Source organism: Sciurus vulgaris (genome assembly GCF_902686455.1).
Source record: "Sciurus vulgaris genome assembly, chromosome: 1".
In the NCBI taxonomy this organism is placed as follows: Eukaryota; Metazoa; Chordata; class Mammalia; order Rodentia; family Sciuridae; genus Sciurus; species Sciurus vulgaris.
Genome location: NC_136461.1, coordinates 117,436,280 through 117,453,022, shown reverse-complemented (window position 1 = coordinate 117,453,022; position 16,743 = coordinate 117,436,280). Strand labels below are relative to the sequence as shown.

At 47.1% G+C, this 16,743-nt stretch overlaps 1 protein-coding gene across 1 annotated transcript in view; it reads left to right on the top strand.

Moving 5' to 3' along the window:
• IQGAP3 (IQ motif containing GTPase activating protein 3) overlaps window positions 1-16,743 on the top strand; it is a 42,847-nt gene that overhangs the window by 1,100 nt on the left and 25,004 nt on the right. Inside the window, 21 exon segments of the mRNA XM_079105026.1 lie at window positions 1,226-1,313; window positions 3,564-3,720; window positions 4,430-4,507; window positions 6,117-6,140; window positions 6,143-6,163; window positions 6,165-6,196; window positions 6,873-6,940; window positions 7,030-7,143; window positions 7,380-7,558; window positions 7,993-8,071; window positions 8,680-8,735; window positions 8,737-8,840; window positions 8,842-8,845; window positions 9,984-10,013; window positions 10,015-10,050; window positions 11,679-11,885; window positions 13,623-13,782; window positions 15,437-15,438; window positions 15,441-15,524; window positions 15,526-15,562; window positions 15,665-15,828. Of these exon segments, the coding sequence (XP_078961152.1) occupies window positions 1,226-1,313; window positions 3,564-3,720; window positions 4,430-4,507; window positions 6,117-6,140; window positions 6,143-6,163; window positions 6,165-6,196; window positions 6,873-6,940; window positions 7,030-7,143; window positions 7,380-7,558; window positions 7,993-8,071; window positions 8,680-8,735; window positions 8,737-8,840; window positions 8,842-8,845; window positions 9,984-10,013; window positions 10,015-10,050; window positions 11,679-11,885; window positions 13,623-13,782; window positions 15,437-15,438; window positions 15,441-15,524; window positions 15,526-15,562; window positions 15,665-15,828 (1,724 nt within the window).

Below are 16,743 nucleotides of genomic sequence, written 5' to 3'. Positions count from 1 at the left end.
TAACTGCTCTTGCTCTGCCCTCTCCTAAATCATATTGGAGACATGCAATATGAGGAAATAGGATAAGGAGTGAGAATGACATTAAATGCTCTGTCTCTGCAAGTCCTCTCTGTTCTTTTCCTGGTGGGTGTGTTTAGCTTTTTCTCACCCTTTGTGTTTGATTTTGTATTATCTTCCCTAAAAAGAATATAGAGTTGGGGGAGAGGAGGAGGAAGAAGCATAAATGGAGGTTATGGCTAAGGCAGAGTAGGAGTACAGTGTTATTTAAGGGATTCCCACTTCTCAAGTTTAAAGGTCAGAATGTTGTCTGCATTTTAAACTTGAAAGTTATTTTGCTCCTTGGTGACCTATAACAAAAGGATAACTACAGTACCTTTGTGATTTTAAAAAATTATCTTTGTTCTTCCATTTAATCCCAAGTGAGTGGTGTGTTTCCCTCTGTTAGACCACCTTTTACCCCTTTCTGTTTGTTTATTTACTTTTGTAGTACTGGGGATTGAACCCAGGGGAATTCTACCACTGAGCTACATCCCCGGCCCTTTTATGTTTTTTATTTTCAGACAGGGTCTTATTAAGTTGCTGAGGCTGGCCTTGAAATTTTAATCCTCCTGCTTCAGCCTTCCTCATTGCTGGGTTTATAGGCATGTGCTACTATACCTGACATAATCTCCATATTTCTTTAAGAATAAAGTCTGGGGGCTGGGCATATAGCTCAGTGGTAGAGTACTTGCCTAGCAGGCATGAGGCCCTAGGTTTGATCCCCAGCACCATTAAAAAAAGAAAGGAAGAAGAAAAATAGAGTCCACTAGTGCCCAGGGCCTGGTCAAAAGGAGGTATGAGTGACTGTTGAATGATGAATCCAGGTTGGTTCTGTTAATTGAGCCTTTGAGAGAGCACCTGATGAGGATGACACAGGTCCCCCTCTTAGAGAACTCAGAGTCTAATTAGGAATAGTTAAAGTGCTAAATTCTCAGCCAGGGAAGGTTCTGGACAGCCCTGCTTGGGCAAGATGAAGGGAAGGCCATGAAGTAGACTTAGGAAGGAGGAGGAGGACAGGAAGATGGCTACAGAAGAAAGGGAAGAAATGCCTCTGGCATATGAGGCCCCCCTGATAAGCAGTGTCCTGGAAGAGGAATGGGGACGCATTCAGGACTCTAAGCAGGGCTGCCTAGGGAAGTCTGTTAAAGCTTCAATACTGAGGCCTTCACTGATCTTCACCCCTTAGATGAACGTCTCACAGCTGAGGAGATGGATGAGCAGAGGAGGCAGAATGTTGCCTATCAGTACCTGTGTCGGCTGGAAGAAGCCAAGCGGTGAGTGAAGTCCAGAAAGATGGACTCCTCCTGGTCTGCCTTTTTCACTCCCACCCTAGGCACCTGCTCCCAAAGCAGATGCAATGGGACAAAGGTCGGTTCTGTGGGGAAAGGGTGAGTTAAAATAGCATCTTCTGTTTTTTGGGGGGAGTTATTTTGGTACTAGGGATTGAACTCAGAGGTGCTTTACCACTGATCTACACTCCCAGCCCTTTTTGATTTTTGATTTTGGGATGGAGTCTCGCTAAGTTGCCCAGGCTAAACTTGAGCTTGTGATTCTCTTGCCTTAGTCTCCAAATTGCTAGGATTACTTGCATGGGTCAGCGTGTTCTGTTTTTTTAAGGGAAACCTCAAATATTACATCTTTTTATCCCCCTTCATGTTTCAATACATATCTCCAAAATCTGTGGACGTTTGCTTACATAACCACACTGCCATTATAATACCCAACTAAATTATCTGTCAGTCCCTGTAAGATCAATGCCCAGGCAATTTTCAGATTGTCCTGATTGTCTAAAAAAACAACCAGTTTTTTTTCATTCAGTTTATTCAAATACGGTTCTAAAGAAGCTCACATATTACACTTGCCTCTTAAGTCTTCTTTAATCCAGAGCAGCTCACCTCCCCTTTTTCGTTTTTATGTCATTGACTTGTTTAAGAAACTGGATCACTTTTCCTGTAGAACATCCTACATTCTGACTCTATTTGCTTCCTTGTGTCATTCAACTTGTTCCTCTAAACCCCAAATTTCCTATAAATGAATGTTGGCTCTAAAGGCTTAATTAGATTCAGGTTCAACATTTTTGACAAGACTTCATTGGTGGTGGTGTGTGTTTCACATCATACCTCAGTGGAGGAACACAGTGTCTGCTTGTCCCACTTTTAGTGATGCTAAGAGTGATCTGGGGGTTCAGATTATAGCCTTTTCTTTATTTCACAACACTCACCATTAACCTTCCATCTAATGCCTTCCTCCATGGTTGGTCCACCAGAATTTATTAGTTTGTTGGAAATGAAAAATGACTATTTTCTAATTCTGTTGTTTCTTCTTCATTAATCAGCTGAAAATCTTCTCAAACAAGACCAAACAAAACTTTCCCTCATCATCTTGGGACTGTTTGGTTACTCTACCATCCAGTTTGTCCAGGAAGGGCAGGATAAATACTTAATTTTTTCCTTTTAACCAATCTCTTCTTTTTGAATGTGTATGTGATGGGGGGGCCTGCTCAGAAGTGAACCCAGCATGCTTTACTACTAAGCCACACCCCTAGTCCCTTTTATTTTTTATTTTGGGATAGGGTCTCACTCAGTTACTGAGGTTGGCCTTGACTTTGTGGTCCTCCTGCCTCAGCCTCCTGGGACACTGGGTTTATAGGCATGTGCCATTGTGCCTGGTTCCAATAGTCTATTTTTTAATGTTCTCCCAATAAGTAGGTAGAATGGAGTTGACAGGAAATCAGGTGTCTGTGATAGGGAGGCCATGAAAGAGAATGTGACTGGCTGTCTTTGGAAACATACTCAATATAGAGCAAAATTTGGAGATTTTGGAAATCTGAGGAGCCCTTATTCTCTCTCTCTCCCACAACCACCAATAATAACAATATTTTGCATTCATAGTCAAAGCATTTTCACATTCATTAGCCCATTTGATTCTGGCAGCTGTCCCCTGAATCAGGAAGTACAGGTAGTGTTATCTTCATTTTGCAGATTATGCTCCTGAGGCTCAGAGGTGAAGTGAGGGAGATGGTATGAGAAGTGGGCCTTCTGATTCCAAGATCAATGACCTTTCTGACCACTTCTGCTGCTCCCCTTTCAACAGCCTAGGGTGTCTCCATTCTCCTCCTCCTCAAAGCTGGGTTATGAGCCATGTAGATCATTCCAGCCAACATGAGCTTTCTGCACCCACGTTCCCAGGGAACAATGCAGTATGAAAGAAGTAGCAGATTCCATTTGGTTCAATCGCCAGGCCGAATGAAAGCTTATGTTATATAACAAGGACAGTCTGTTTAAGCCTCACTGAAGATGGGCAGGTGCAGGATCCCTGAGGGAGGATTTTCTGGGGTCAGTGAGACTGAGGGTTGTTTAGTCCAGGTGTTTGAGACAGCTCTGAAAAAGGTGGGATCAGTCAGGCAATGGGGCAAAATGGGAGGCAGGGGTGGGCGGGGAGGGGGAAGACAGATCCTGCAGTTGGAATAAACCAGTATAGTCCACCAGGGTGGATGAGAAGGCTTTCTGCTCTCATGCTCATAGCTGGATGGAGGCCTGCCTGAAGGAGGAGCTTCCTTCCCCCGTGCAGCTGGAGGAGAGCCTCCGTAACGGAGTGCTGCTGGCTAAACTGGGCCACTGTTTTGCACCTTCTGTGGTTCCCTTGAAGAAGATCTATGATGTGGAGCAGCTGCGGTACCAGGTGGGTACTTTCTACATTCTTCCTCTCAAGCTACCCATTCTCCTTGCAGCTGTGAGGGTAGGGTGACCATATAATTTATTATATCCAAATCCAGACACGTTAAGGATGAAGAGAGGATGCTATTAATCACTGCACTGTGACAACAGGTATTAATCAGTGTCTCTCAGTCAGTTGGGGTGTGGATCATTTTTAGCCGCAAGGGCACTTGCTAGGTGGTGTTTTTAAGATGGCCCTGATGGGTTTGGGGTATAGCACTTGCGTAGCACGTGCAAGGTCCTAGGTTCCATCCCCAGCACCACAAAGGGAAAAAAAATAATGATGACCCTGAGATTAGAACTGCTTATGGACTTATCTGCCCACAGGCCACACTCTTGTGGCCTTTGCCACCCTGAGGTTCCTTCCTGGGCATGTGCCTCTTCTCTATGCTGTAGCCAGCTGAACCCTCCTCTGAGCTCTAGATTCCCCTTTACTGGATTGATAGCCCCACCGCTGTGCCATCCTTTCCAGATGTCCAACTGGATCATCCATTCCTGGTCGTTTCTCTCTCTTGTTTCTATGTTCTGGGAGGGTGGGAAATCTACAGGGCAGGGTCCTCTGGCTTCCACAACCCTTTCCTCTTGACTCTTTAAGTCACTGACTCTTTAACTCTCTGCCCATAAGGAACACTGACAGTTGTGGAAATAAATTCTCCTCTTTCCTTCCCTTTCAGGCAACAGGCTTGCATTTCCGTCACACAGACAACATCAACTTTTGGCTGTCTGCAGTAGCCCACATCGGTCTGCCTTCGGTAACACTGGGCCCTCAAGATTGTTTTCATGTTGGGTCTCTGGGTGGTAGCTCAGTGGCAGAGTGCTTGTCTAGCACGCATGAGACCCTGGGTTCCTTCCAAGCGCTGGAAAAAAAAAAAAAAAAAAGATAGTCGTTTTATCTTTACCCTTCATCAGTCCCCAGCCCTATAAGCTTTATCTTCCTGGGCTCTTTAGCCCCCGTCTCCATATAGCTTCTAAATGACTCTAAGAGAACAGTTTCCTTAGGACTGTGATGTCTTTGAACCAAGTACCTTAGTCTCTGTTCCACTTCCCTAGGACAAAAGGAGGTGATGGCCCTCTGGCTTGAGTTGCACTATTGCCATTATGCAGTGGATCCCCCTATGTTACGCAGGAGATATGACTTACATCAGCCAGCTGTCTTTCCATAAGATTTCAATGAAGTAAGGACATCCTTAGGTGGTAGACTTCAAGTTGGAAGCCTAGGCCCAAGATGGATGCACACCTGCATGTACTTACTCTGTCAATCTCAATTTGTTTCTCAACTGTACAATGGATAAAGAACCCTGCCCTGTTTTGTCTTATGATGGGATCCACATGCTCTGTGCAAATTCTTTGTAAAGAACTCTAAGGCATGATAGGATTCTCTAAGACATGGTTCCTTTCCATTTTGTTTTGCCTTCCTGTAGGAATTATAAGATGAGGAAACAGTAGTAAAGAAAGATACTTTTTTTGTTTGTTTTTGATGGGAGGCAGATGCAATAGAGGGCATGGGCCCTCAGGGGGACTGACACTAAGTCTCTAGATTTGCTCCTTCATCCAAATGTAGCCAAGATGTATTGAGTTTAGGCCTCATTATAGTAGGCAGGGTAGACATGCCTGGGGTGACTCATTCTTAGAGGGGCCACTACTGATCAGGGGCCTCTGACATGGAGACAGGGATGACATAATCTGATGCCTTGTACTCCCTGGCAATGCATACCTCATTGGTCTCCCTATGGGAGCATGGCCAGCTCCCCAGCATACCACCTTTCTGGTGAGAGTCCAAGGTGAGGGGCATGGGCTTACTGTGGCTGTAAGTGACTGGGGCCTATATTTTCTGGAAGATAGGGGCTTGCATCCTATAGCCTCAATGGCATCATCCGAGCTTGAGTTAAACTAGGGTATCCCGTGACTGTGTGGCTATGACTGAGTCTTGGCTTAGTGTGTCCTCAGTGCCTTTCTTTTACACACACACACACACACACACACACACAGGGGATTGAGCCCCAGGAACACTTAACCACTGAGCCATATCCCTGGTCCTTTTTTATATTTTATTTAGAGATAGGGTCTTTCTGAGTTGCTTAGGGTCTCACTAAGTTGCTGAGGCTGACTTTGAACTCATGATCCTCCTGCCTTAGCCTGAGCAGCTGGGATTACAGGCGGTGCGCAAACCATGCCCAGCTGCCTTTCTTTTATATTGAGCTGCCTAGAAATTATTGAGGAGACTACCCTAAGAAGCCTCAGGCAACAGGGTAACACACACCTCAGGTTGGAGAGGGAAAACCCAATTGCTTGGCTTCTCTGTACATACTTGTGCTGCTTAGAGGTCCCCAATTGGCAATAACTGGCTCGTTTCCCCTCTAGACCTTCTTTCCAGAGACCACAGACAATTCTATGACAAGAAGAACATGCCCCCGGGTGATCTACTGCATTCATGCTCTCAGGTGAGAGATCCCAAATTCTGTCACCCTAGAGATTCCTCTAGGAAGGTGTGACCCAACAGTTGTCAAGAAACATGGTAGGAAGAAGGGAGGGTAGACCACAGCAAGCACTTCTCAAGAAAGTTAGACTCACATGGGTATGTTTAGATTTATGTGGTGCTTATGTGTGACCCCATGGATGAAGAGAAAGAGCAGTCTTGGTAGATCCTTCAGCTTTTGATAGGTATGAAGGAATCAGAACAGGAAGAGTATCACATGCAAGCCACTTAGTGCGGATGGCGAAAGCCATCATAGCAACCATTTGACTAAATCATAGACCAAGTTCCTGTGTCACCAGGCTATCTCTTCCTGCCTTCCCATGTCCTTTTGTGCCTCCATTCCTGGGCTCAGCATGTCTCTGGCTTACTGAGCCATTCCTGTCCTCTGTCTCCATTCTCTGACCTGCTACTGCAGTGTATCCTTTGTGAAGCCTTCCCAGTCCCCCCAGACCTCCTAACACATCTTTATTGACCTATAGCACTTGCTTTGGGCTGATGTATAACATTTCCCTCTGTGGACTGGGGGTGACTTGAGGGCAGGTACTGAGTGGTCATCTCTGGTCCCCATAGTGTGTCCTACAAACCTGCTGTGGGCAGAGTATTGAAATGAATAGACCCCAATGCCTTCTGTTCTTTCCCAGTCTCTTCCTCTTCCGGCTGGGATTGGCCCCTCAGATACATGATCTATATGGGAAAGTGAAATTCACAGGTAAGCCCAACTTCTTCCCTAAACAACACAAACTGGACAAGGCCTGAGGATTCCTGACCTGATAAAGGGCACCTGTGGTATCATTCCAGCTGAGGAACTCAGCAACATGGCCTCTGAACTGGCCAAATATGGCCTCCAGCTGCCTGCCTTCAGCAAGATCGGGGGCATCCTGGCCAATGAACTCTCTGTGGATGAGGCTGCCGGTAGGGTCTGGGCTCTGCCCTGCTAGGAATAGGCCCAGTGAACATGGGAGGTCTCCAAGCCTCACAGTACCTGGCTCTGTCCACCTCTGATGTCCATAGACTTGGGTGATCAGGCTACCTGGTTTGCCTGGCCTTTGGGGATGAAAAGGGGGATGGTGTCAGAGTGGTCCACAACTGGTTGTGCTCTGATCTGAGATTTTTTTCTGGCTTCCTGACCTTGTTTCCATGTCTCCCAGTCCACGCAGCTGTCCTTGCCATCAATGAAGCAGTGGAGCGAGGGGTGGTCCAGGACACCCTGGCTGCCTTGCAGAATCCCAGTGCTCTTCTGGGGAATCTTCGAGAGCCTCTGGCAGCCATCTACCAGGAAATGTTGGCTCTGGCCAAGATGGAGAAGGCTGCCAATGCCAGGAACCATGTAAGGAGGATACTTTGGGGGCAGAACCAAAATTTGAGAGGGCTTGGAGAATATCAAGTGAAACTAGGACTCCTATCTCCTGTCTCTAAGTCCCAAAGTAGCTTCTTAGAGAAACTGTAACTTGAGTGATCTTAGAGAAATAGGAGAGGAACTTGGAGAGAAGAAGAGTGAATTCACAAGAGTCAACTGGGGAAGAGACTCTGGGGATATGATCTTCAGGGAGGCTCTGGAATGTGGGATAGGATAAGATTAGACTGATATGTTTGCTTTAATTGCATCAGAGTCAAGGGGTTAGACCCCACACTGTACCCAGAGTCCTGACCTTTGGTCTTCGGAAGGTCTACAGAAGAAGACATCAGTATAGACAGGGAGGGAGGAGAAGGAAAAGACTCCCTTGTTTTCCTCAGACTTTCTACTCAATATGGCTTTTGCAGGATGACAGAGAAAGCCAGGATATCTATGACTACTACCTTACCCAGGCCGAAATCCAGGGCAACATCAACCATGTCAATGGTAAGAGACAGGCCTGGAGGGGCTTGAGGGTGCTGACAGGGTAAGCCTCTGTACTATAATGCTTGGAGATGACTTCTCTCAGGCCAGAAAGCCCTTTGGCCTCACTTAGGCCAGCTCTTGCCTCAGGGAAAGATCTAGGTTTGAGGAGTGTTGCTCTGCTTTCTTGCCATCAGTTTCTGGAGGAGAATTGGTCCCTTCGAGAGAGGCTTCTGTTTGCTTGGAGGTTCAAGGAGAGGACAGAGGCAAAGGGGCAGGCCTTTCAGGTCTTAGTGCAGGGGGCAATTGGACCTGGAGTCCTTTGGAGAAGGGAATGTGGTGAAGATGAAGGTAGAAGAGATCAGGGTGGGAAGGACAGCTTGAAGGCCCAAGATAGGGTGTATTTGCCAGTTAGGGTTAGAATATCCTCCAGGTCACAGGACAGCAAGATGGAAAGGCTGGTGAAAACCAAGCTGAAGAATTTGGGCTGGATTCAAATGAGCCCAGGGGGCAAAGGTGGAGGTAATTCTGGCTCAGTAGGAAGAGGGCAGATTCCCAGGACTGCGCTGGGCTGGGATGGTGAGAGATGGGCTTTTTTATACTGTCCATCATGGAGTCTTGGTCTTTATCAGTCCGTGGGGCTCTAGAAGTCATTGATGAAGCCCTGGAAAGACAGAGCCCTGAAGCCCTTGCTTGAGGCCCTTCAGGATCCTGCCCTGGCCCTGCAAGGGGTAAGAAGAGACTTTGCTGACTGGTACCTGGAACAGCTAAGCTCAGACAGAGAGGCAGAAAGCACAGGTGAGGCTCTGTTACCTGCCACTTCTTTCCTATGAGGTAGGGAGTAGGCCTCTTACTCAGGCATCAGCCACTCTTAGTTCTTTGAATTCAGCAAGTACTGACTACATGCTTAGATGGTTCAGTCACCCCAAAAGCCTAGTGGATGAGACTGACCAGCTTCTGCTCTCTGATGATCCCTCAGACTAACTGAGAGGGACCCAGAAGCTGTCTAGTTGGCAGACTCCTCCATTGCTGAGTTGAGACCTCAACTTAGCAGTCTTATTTCAGTGCTGTTGACTTTCTCTCACACTATTGATATTTGTGCTCTCTAGGTTGTTGTTTCAAATTCTTGGATAAGAAAGTTAAAGATGGGTTAATTAGACTGGGCGTCATAGTGCATATCTATAATTCCAGCTCCTTGAGAGATTGAGGCAGGAAGATCATAAGTTCTGATCATTCTTGAGAAACTTAACAAGACCCTGTTTCAAAATAAAATTAAAAGGACTGGGTGTCAGATGCAGTGCATGCCCATCATCCTAATGACTCAGAAGGCTGAGGCAAGAGAATTGCAAGTGCGAGACTACTCTGGTTAACTTAGTGAGACCCTGTCTCAAAATTTTAATGATGACTAGGGTTGTGGACTCAGAAGTAAAGAACCCTTGGTTCAATCCCCAGTAATGCAGAAAGGAAAAAAAAAAAAAAAAGGATTTGGCACTTGTAATACAAGCAACTCGGGTCAAAGGCAGGAGGATCAAAAGTCAAGGCCAAACCTGGGCAAGTAAGGAGACCCTGTCTCAAAAAGAATTCTTTTAGAGATTGGGTGTAACTGAGAGACAGAATGCACCTAGGTTTAATCCCCAATGCCGGAAAAAAGTTAATAATAATAAAAAAAATAGAAAGGGCTGAGAATGTAGCTTAGTGGTGGAGCACTTATCTAGCATGTGTGAGGTCCTGGGATCATTCCACGTACCAGAAAGGAAAAAAAAAAAAAAAAAAAAAAAAAATACAGATTAATAGGGATGGGTTGACCAGGTTAATTTGCCTAAAGGGGAGAGAGGTAGGATTGAGGGTGGGTGGGTGCAACTGGGAGCTCATGCTGGCTGCTCCTGGAGTATGTTCCTGGAGACTTTCTTTTACTGGATCTCTTCCTCTTTCGGAGCTGGGCCTGGTGGAGCTTCTGGAAAAGGATGGAAGTTCAGGCTGCTGTGGCTGCAGCCAATGCAAGGGTGATCAGAGCAAGCCATAAGTCCTCTCCAGGCTGAGATCCAGTCTGAGTGGCTCACAACCTCTTAGAAGAGCATCATCCCGTTCACTGGGTTCTGCATTGAGCAAGGCTTACTGCTGCCCAGTTATCCCAGCCCAGCAAGGGGATTCTCCCCTCACATACTCTGCTCCATTTCTGGCCGGCCTGGAGGGCATTACAGATAAGTTATCAAGGGCCTTAGAGATAGTGCCATTGTCAGTACTGCACTGGCCTGGACTCCTGGGCAGGCAGTTTCCATCTGGGCAGTTTCATCTATAATTTTGACAAGTGTCAACCTGCTTGAATTTCTTTGGCTTATGAAATGTAGTGATTTCCCAGGTGAGAGCGAAAACTCATATTCTAGCTCAGTTTCCTTTAAAAACATTACTTACAAATATAATTCCTTATTCAAAGAGTGTGAATGAGTCCATGATTTCCCTCCAAGAGGTCAATATGTCTAGCAAGAGCGAAGAGAGAGAGAATGCTCAAGGAGGCTACACTGGCCTGCAGACACTAGATCTATTACGATTGCTTGACTCCGTCTGACTTGCTGTCAGGTTTTGAGGTTACTTGGTAGCCATTTACCTATGCCTAACAGCTTTCAAACGCCTGCTCACAGTAGCCCTCAGGTCACTCCTGGCTAGCTTGCCTATCTGCTCCTTTGGGACATTCCTGATTGCGGTTGCCAGCGGAATCTCTCAAGCACAGATCAGATCTCATCTCCCTTGTTGAACATCTTTCAGATCTTCATGGGTTCTTTCATTATTTATCCTACACTTTGGTCCTATCTCCTTGGCCGGCAGATAAGACCTTTCCAGAATTCCTCCCCACTTCTTCTGTTCACATTCCATCCAGTTCTGCTGAGCCAGGACAAACCTGCTCCTTGATTGCCCCCCATCCTTTCCCAGCACCAGGCCTCTGGTCCTCTGGCTTACATTTTTCTCCCACATTTTCACCTGTCAGAAGCAGATGAAAACACCTCCAGTGTTGTCTCAAAGACATGGAGTTTTCCTCCGTGAAGTCTTGCTGCTCCCTCCCAGCCACAATCCTTCCTCCCCCTGGGCTGCCATAACTTTTCGCCTGGGGGCAGGGGGAGTATTTCTAACCTGGCATTGACAGCTGTGCATTACAGGTATTTTTGTATCCATATTTCTTCCAGTAGATTGTGTGCTCTTTGATGCCAGTGTCCATATCTGCCCGGGTTTGTAAACTCAAACAAATGCACCATAGCCCCTTTTGAGTTTATTCCTGCCTGTTAGAGCTGGTTTCGTATTCCTCTGCACTGTCACCAAGGTTTGGTCCCTGGAGCCCCTTGACTAAGCTTTATCTTAGTTACGCTCCATAGCCACCTGTCAATCTTGTGCTCAGTACCGTTAGGAACTCACCTCTGCCATGACAGCTGCTCCTGTTACTTGCTGAGCTACTCTACTTATAGGCCTGACAAATTGCTTCTTAAGGAGCCTCTTCTTAAAGCAACCCAACCATTTTTTCCTCCTGAACATTTAGAAACACATTTTGAACCCTGAAGAATGGCTTTCTAGAGCTGTTACAAGGCCATTACCCCTCAGAGGTCCCCTGCAGAGCCGAGTTAGCCAAGAAAACAGATCTCAGGGAAGGTTCAGCCTGTGCATCCTCTTGCTTTCCTCCCCTGCAGTGCTCCGGGCTGTGAGGCGGGTCAACAAAGCCATCCAGAGGGGAGTAGCTGCTGACACAGTGAAGGAACTGATGTGCCCTGAAGCCCAGCTGCCTCCAGTGTACCCTTGTGCCGCCACTGTGTACCAGCAGGAGCTGGCAGTGCTCCAGCGACAGCAGCAGGGAGTAAGCCCCAGAAATGCAGCGCCAGTGGCTGCAGGCAGAGGGACCAGGGCAGTCAATCCTCTAGATGCTGGCAGGAGATTAGGGCCAGGAAGAGTACTGTCATTTTGCTTTACTAAGTGTTACATAGCCAATATCTCTGAGCAAACCCTGCTCTCTGCACTCATTTAGTCCTTAAGGGAACCCCATCGGATAAGTAGTAGTATTTCCATTTTAGAGGTAAAGAAACTGAACTGCAAAGTAACTTGCACAACTGGCAATGCTGGGAGTGAATGCAAAAGGGGATGTGCTAGAAGCATATGCTGTAAACCAACTCTGCTGTCCACCTCAGTGCAGTTTGTCCAGTTTCTTGGACAGTTGATGACAGAGACCGTCACTTAGGGACTTTCCCATCTATTGGGGAGTTACAATACACTTGAGGGTCCAGATAGAGACAGGGAGAGAAGAATAGATGGTATAATTGGAAGACGACTTCAGAGCGGGGGGAAATGAGGGAGGCAGAGCTGGGTGACTCTGGGAAGGCTTCCTGGAAGACAGGAGGATGGGTAGAGTCCACCCACAGCAGCATTTTACAGAGCAACTACTCCAGGCACAACCTGCGCCTTCGACAAGAACACAGTCTCCACCTACGACTACCTATATAAGGAGCATAAAATAAGCACTAAGAGGTAAAGCAGGGTGAGTAAGTTTATGGACTTTAGAGGCCCCAGTTTAAGTCTGGCTCTGCTAGTTCTTACCTGAGTAAGACATTGGGCAACTCATTTACCGGTTCTCTGCCCCTCATTTTTTTGTTTATAAAAAGGGAACAATCAAGCCAGGCACGGTGGCACACGACTGTAATCCCAACCACACAGGAAGATCACAAGTTCAAAGCCACCTCAGCAACTTTACAAGACTCTGTCTCTTAAAAAAAAAAGTACAAAAAAGGGCTAGGGATGTGGATTAGTGGGTAAGCACCTCTGGGTTCAGTCCCCAGTACAAAAAATAAATAAACAAACAAATAAATAAAATAAAAAGGGAACAACCACATATATCCTCATAGGATTGTCATAAGGACTTGATGAGTTAGCACGTGCTTAGAGAAAGAGCCTGGTAAGGAAATTTTAGCTATCATTTTTATTTGTTGTTATTTGCACTGTTATATTTATAGAAAGAAGGAAGGGGTACTATAGATAGAGGGAATAGCACAACCAAATTTTTGAAGAGGAGGTGGATGAGAACTGGGCCGAGAAGTGGGTCTGGGGCCTTGTGGTATGCAGTATAGTGTGAAGGTGACCATTTATTCTCAACTCTGGGTGCCCAGGTCCTACTGCAGTTCTTTTTTTCCCTGGTACTGAAGATTAAAACCAGGGCCTTGCTCAAGCTAGCAGCCTAGTGCAGGGATTGATGTGAGTAAGGAGTAGAAGGTTACTGGCAGAGATCACTGCTCGAGTGTTCGCTCTGGAATCAGGCAGTTATGTTTACTCTACATTATTGGCCATGGGCTTGGCTGTGAAATGGGACTATAAATGGTGCCCGCCTCATTGGCTTGTTATGAAAATTAAATGATGCCATGTATGAAGTACTTCAAATTGTACACATAGTAAGCTCCCAGGTTTTGAGTATGATTGTTGTTAGTGAATGAATCCAAACCCCAGGCTTTGAGGATAGTCTGGGGGGATTGTAGAATCCTGGGCAGACCATCACGATTCTCCCAGATCCCCAGCTGCCCCTTGGGAACCACCCTCCCTTCTACTGCAGGAACTTTGCCAGGAGGAGCTCTTCGTGGCTGTGGAGATGCTGTCAGCCGTGGTCCTGATTAACAGGGCCCTGGAGGCCAGGGATGCCTGTGGCTTCTGGAGCAGCCTGGCGAATCCTGCTACGGCCGGCCTGGCGGAGGTGGAAGGAGAAAATGCTCACGGTGAGAAAAGTTCAGCCACATGTTGGGAGCGAGGGGACAGGGAGTGGGGGTAAGACTCAAGATGCCTTCTGCTTGGAGATCAGCCTTTTGCATGATACTCCATTCTTGGGCCCAGGCACCCCTTTGGGTCTGTTCACAGTTCCTGGGACTGTTTCTTCTCCTATGTGGGAGGGTTCAGTCGTTCCCCTTTCTTCCATTGACTCATTCTTTCACAGCAAATGTTTGAGTACCTACAAACATGCCAGGTACTATTCTAGGTGTGAGAAACACAGTGAACAAAACAAATTCCTGCTCTCATCAAACCTACCTGCAAGTGCGAGGGGGCAATTAGAAGAACAGAAGCAAAACGAAATAGGGCAAAGGGATACAGGGTGGGCACACGGGAGGGGCAGGTTTTCTGTTCACATTGTTGATTACAGATGACCTTCTGGATAAGGGGGGCGGTCATTGAAGAGGGACCTAAAGGGCCTAATGAGGTAGAGGCTTGAGAAAGAAATATTCTGGGTGCATTCAAAGAACACCAGGAAGGACTGGGGCTGTTAGCTCAATGGTAGAGCATGTGCTTAGCCTGTGCAAGGCCCTGGGTTTGATCCCATCCCTAGCACCGCAAAAAAGTGAAAACAACACCAGGAAGCCAGGCTAGCAGGTGGACTGAGGCAGAGATAAGAGTAGGAGGTGAAGATAGAGTAGCAGAAACCAGACCATGTGGGCCTCTGAATTTTATTCCAAGTGAGGAAGGAAGCCACGGGTGGTAGGGAGGGTTTGAGCAAGGAGGGAGACAGTATGACCTACTTTAACAGGGTCATTCTGGCTGCTGGGCTGAGAATTGATCACAGGATGCAAGGGGAGAGACAGGAAGACTTTCGAGGCAGCTATCAGAGTAATGCAGACACTAGTCGACTGGGCTGTGGCCTAGGGCAGTAGCAGTGAAGGGGAGAGAAGGCGGCAGCTTGTGGCTGTGTTCTCAAAACCAGAACTGGGCAGGGTTTGGTGGTAGATATGGGTGTGACTCCAAGGTTTTTGGCAAGGAGAAAGACTATGGGACACAAAGTTTAATGGGGGAAATTAGGAGTCCAGAGTGAGCTTTAGGGTTTCAGGTGCTTTTTTTTTTTCTTTCTTTTTTTGGTACCAGGGATTGAACCTGGGGCACTTAACCACTAAGCCACATCCTCAAACCCTTTTTTATATTTTATTTAGAGACAGAGTCTCGCTGAGTTGCTTAGGACCTTGCTAAATTTCTAAGGCTGACAGGGAGGCTCCTGTCTTAGCCTCCCCAGGCACTGAGATTACAGGTTATGCGCCACCACACCTGGACTCAAGTGCTTGTACATTCACGTGGAGGTTCTGAAGAGGCTGCTGAGACTTTGGCAGCTGAACTTGTGGCTTTGGGGAACCATTAGCATATGGCATTTGAAGTCCTGAGTTTAGGTGTGAGTATTCAGGGAGAAGTGGTCTAAAGACAAAAAAATTATGCTCCTGTTTATAGGTCAGGGAGGAACCTGCAGAGGAGTCTTAGAAAGAACTGCCTGTTGGGGGAGGAGCAGGACCCAAAGAGTGTGCTGTCCTGGAGGCCACATGAGGAACTGGCTCAAACATTTCCTGACTGGCTGACGATGCACACACCACTCACCTTGCTCCATCTCCCTGTTATCAGTTACTACTTCGATGCCTTGGTGAAGCTGCGACAGGTGCGTGGAGTGGATGGGACCTTCCTGAGCTGGAATGATCTGCAGGCCACTGTGAGGCCAGGTCAATGTGCAGGTCCAAGAAGAGACTGATCGTGAGTATAGTCCAGGCCAGTGGGGAGACGTCCCTCTGAAGCAGTCCCTTCCCCCAGCTGTAGTTCTGGGACCTCTGCCCATCTAGGTCTCTCTTTTCTCAGAAGTCCTTGCGGTCAGCCTTATCAATGAGGCTCTGGACCAGGGCAGCTCTAAGAAGACTCTGTCTGCCCTGCTGCTTCCTGCAGCTGGCCTGGAAGATGTCAGCCTTCCTGTTGCTCCTCGATATCATCTTCTCCTTGTGGCAGCCAAAAGGCAGAAGGCCCAGGTGAGGCCCAGGTGAGGGCTAGCTGGGTTGGTCAGCCCTTGGGTAGAGCTGTGCCCAGCATGCACCCAGGCTGGGCTCCAGCCTGATGGACACACTCTGAGGTGTGGGGCACAGGCAGGGTTCTGATCTCATGGAGGAAACCATGCTCCTATTGCCAGCGCACTGGACAGCTTGGGAAGAGCACAGGCCTGGGAATCAGAGAACCTAAGTTGAATTTCCCACTCTGATGCCTCGTGACCACCTGGCCTTGAACAGATCCCTTAAAGTCTCTGAGTTCTTATGTATTCATCTATAAAATTCTGCATACTTCACTCCCACAAAATGTGGGTGAAAATCAAGTGAATTGACAAACAGTGCCCTGAGTATGTGGCTGTAGAGAGAGTGGCTGAGGACTAGGGCTCCTGGGCCAGACTCTTTGAGTTTGCATCCCACAGTGTGACTCTGCAGTGTCACTCAATCTCCCTGTGCCTGTTTCCTTGTCTACAGACTTGTGACGATAATGAGCCTACCTCACAATTGTAGGACTTAGGTGAGGTGATATGACAGTAGTATTGGCTAACACTAAGCTCTCATTTTGTGCCAAGCATTGTTTTGTGTTTCCTTATAAACATGCATAAAAGTACTTTAGCAGGACAGAGTGGCACTTTCCTATAATCCTAGTGACTTGGAAGACTGAGGCAGGAGAATCACAAATTCTAGGCCAGCCTGGACAACTTAGTGAGACCCTGTCTCAAAATGAAAAAGGGCTGGGAATATAGCTCAGTGGTAGAGCACTCTTAGGTTCAATCCCCAGTACTAATAAATAAGATCTTCCCTTCCCTCCCCTCCCCTCCCCTTTTCTCTTTCTTCTTCCCTTCCCTTTTCCCTTCTCTCTCTGTGCCTGGCACATATTTGTTAATAAAATGTTAGTTTCCA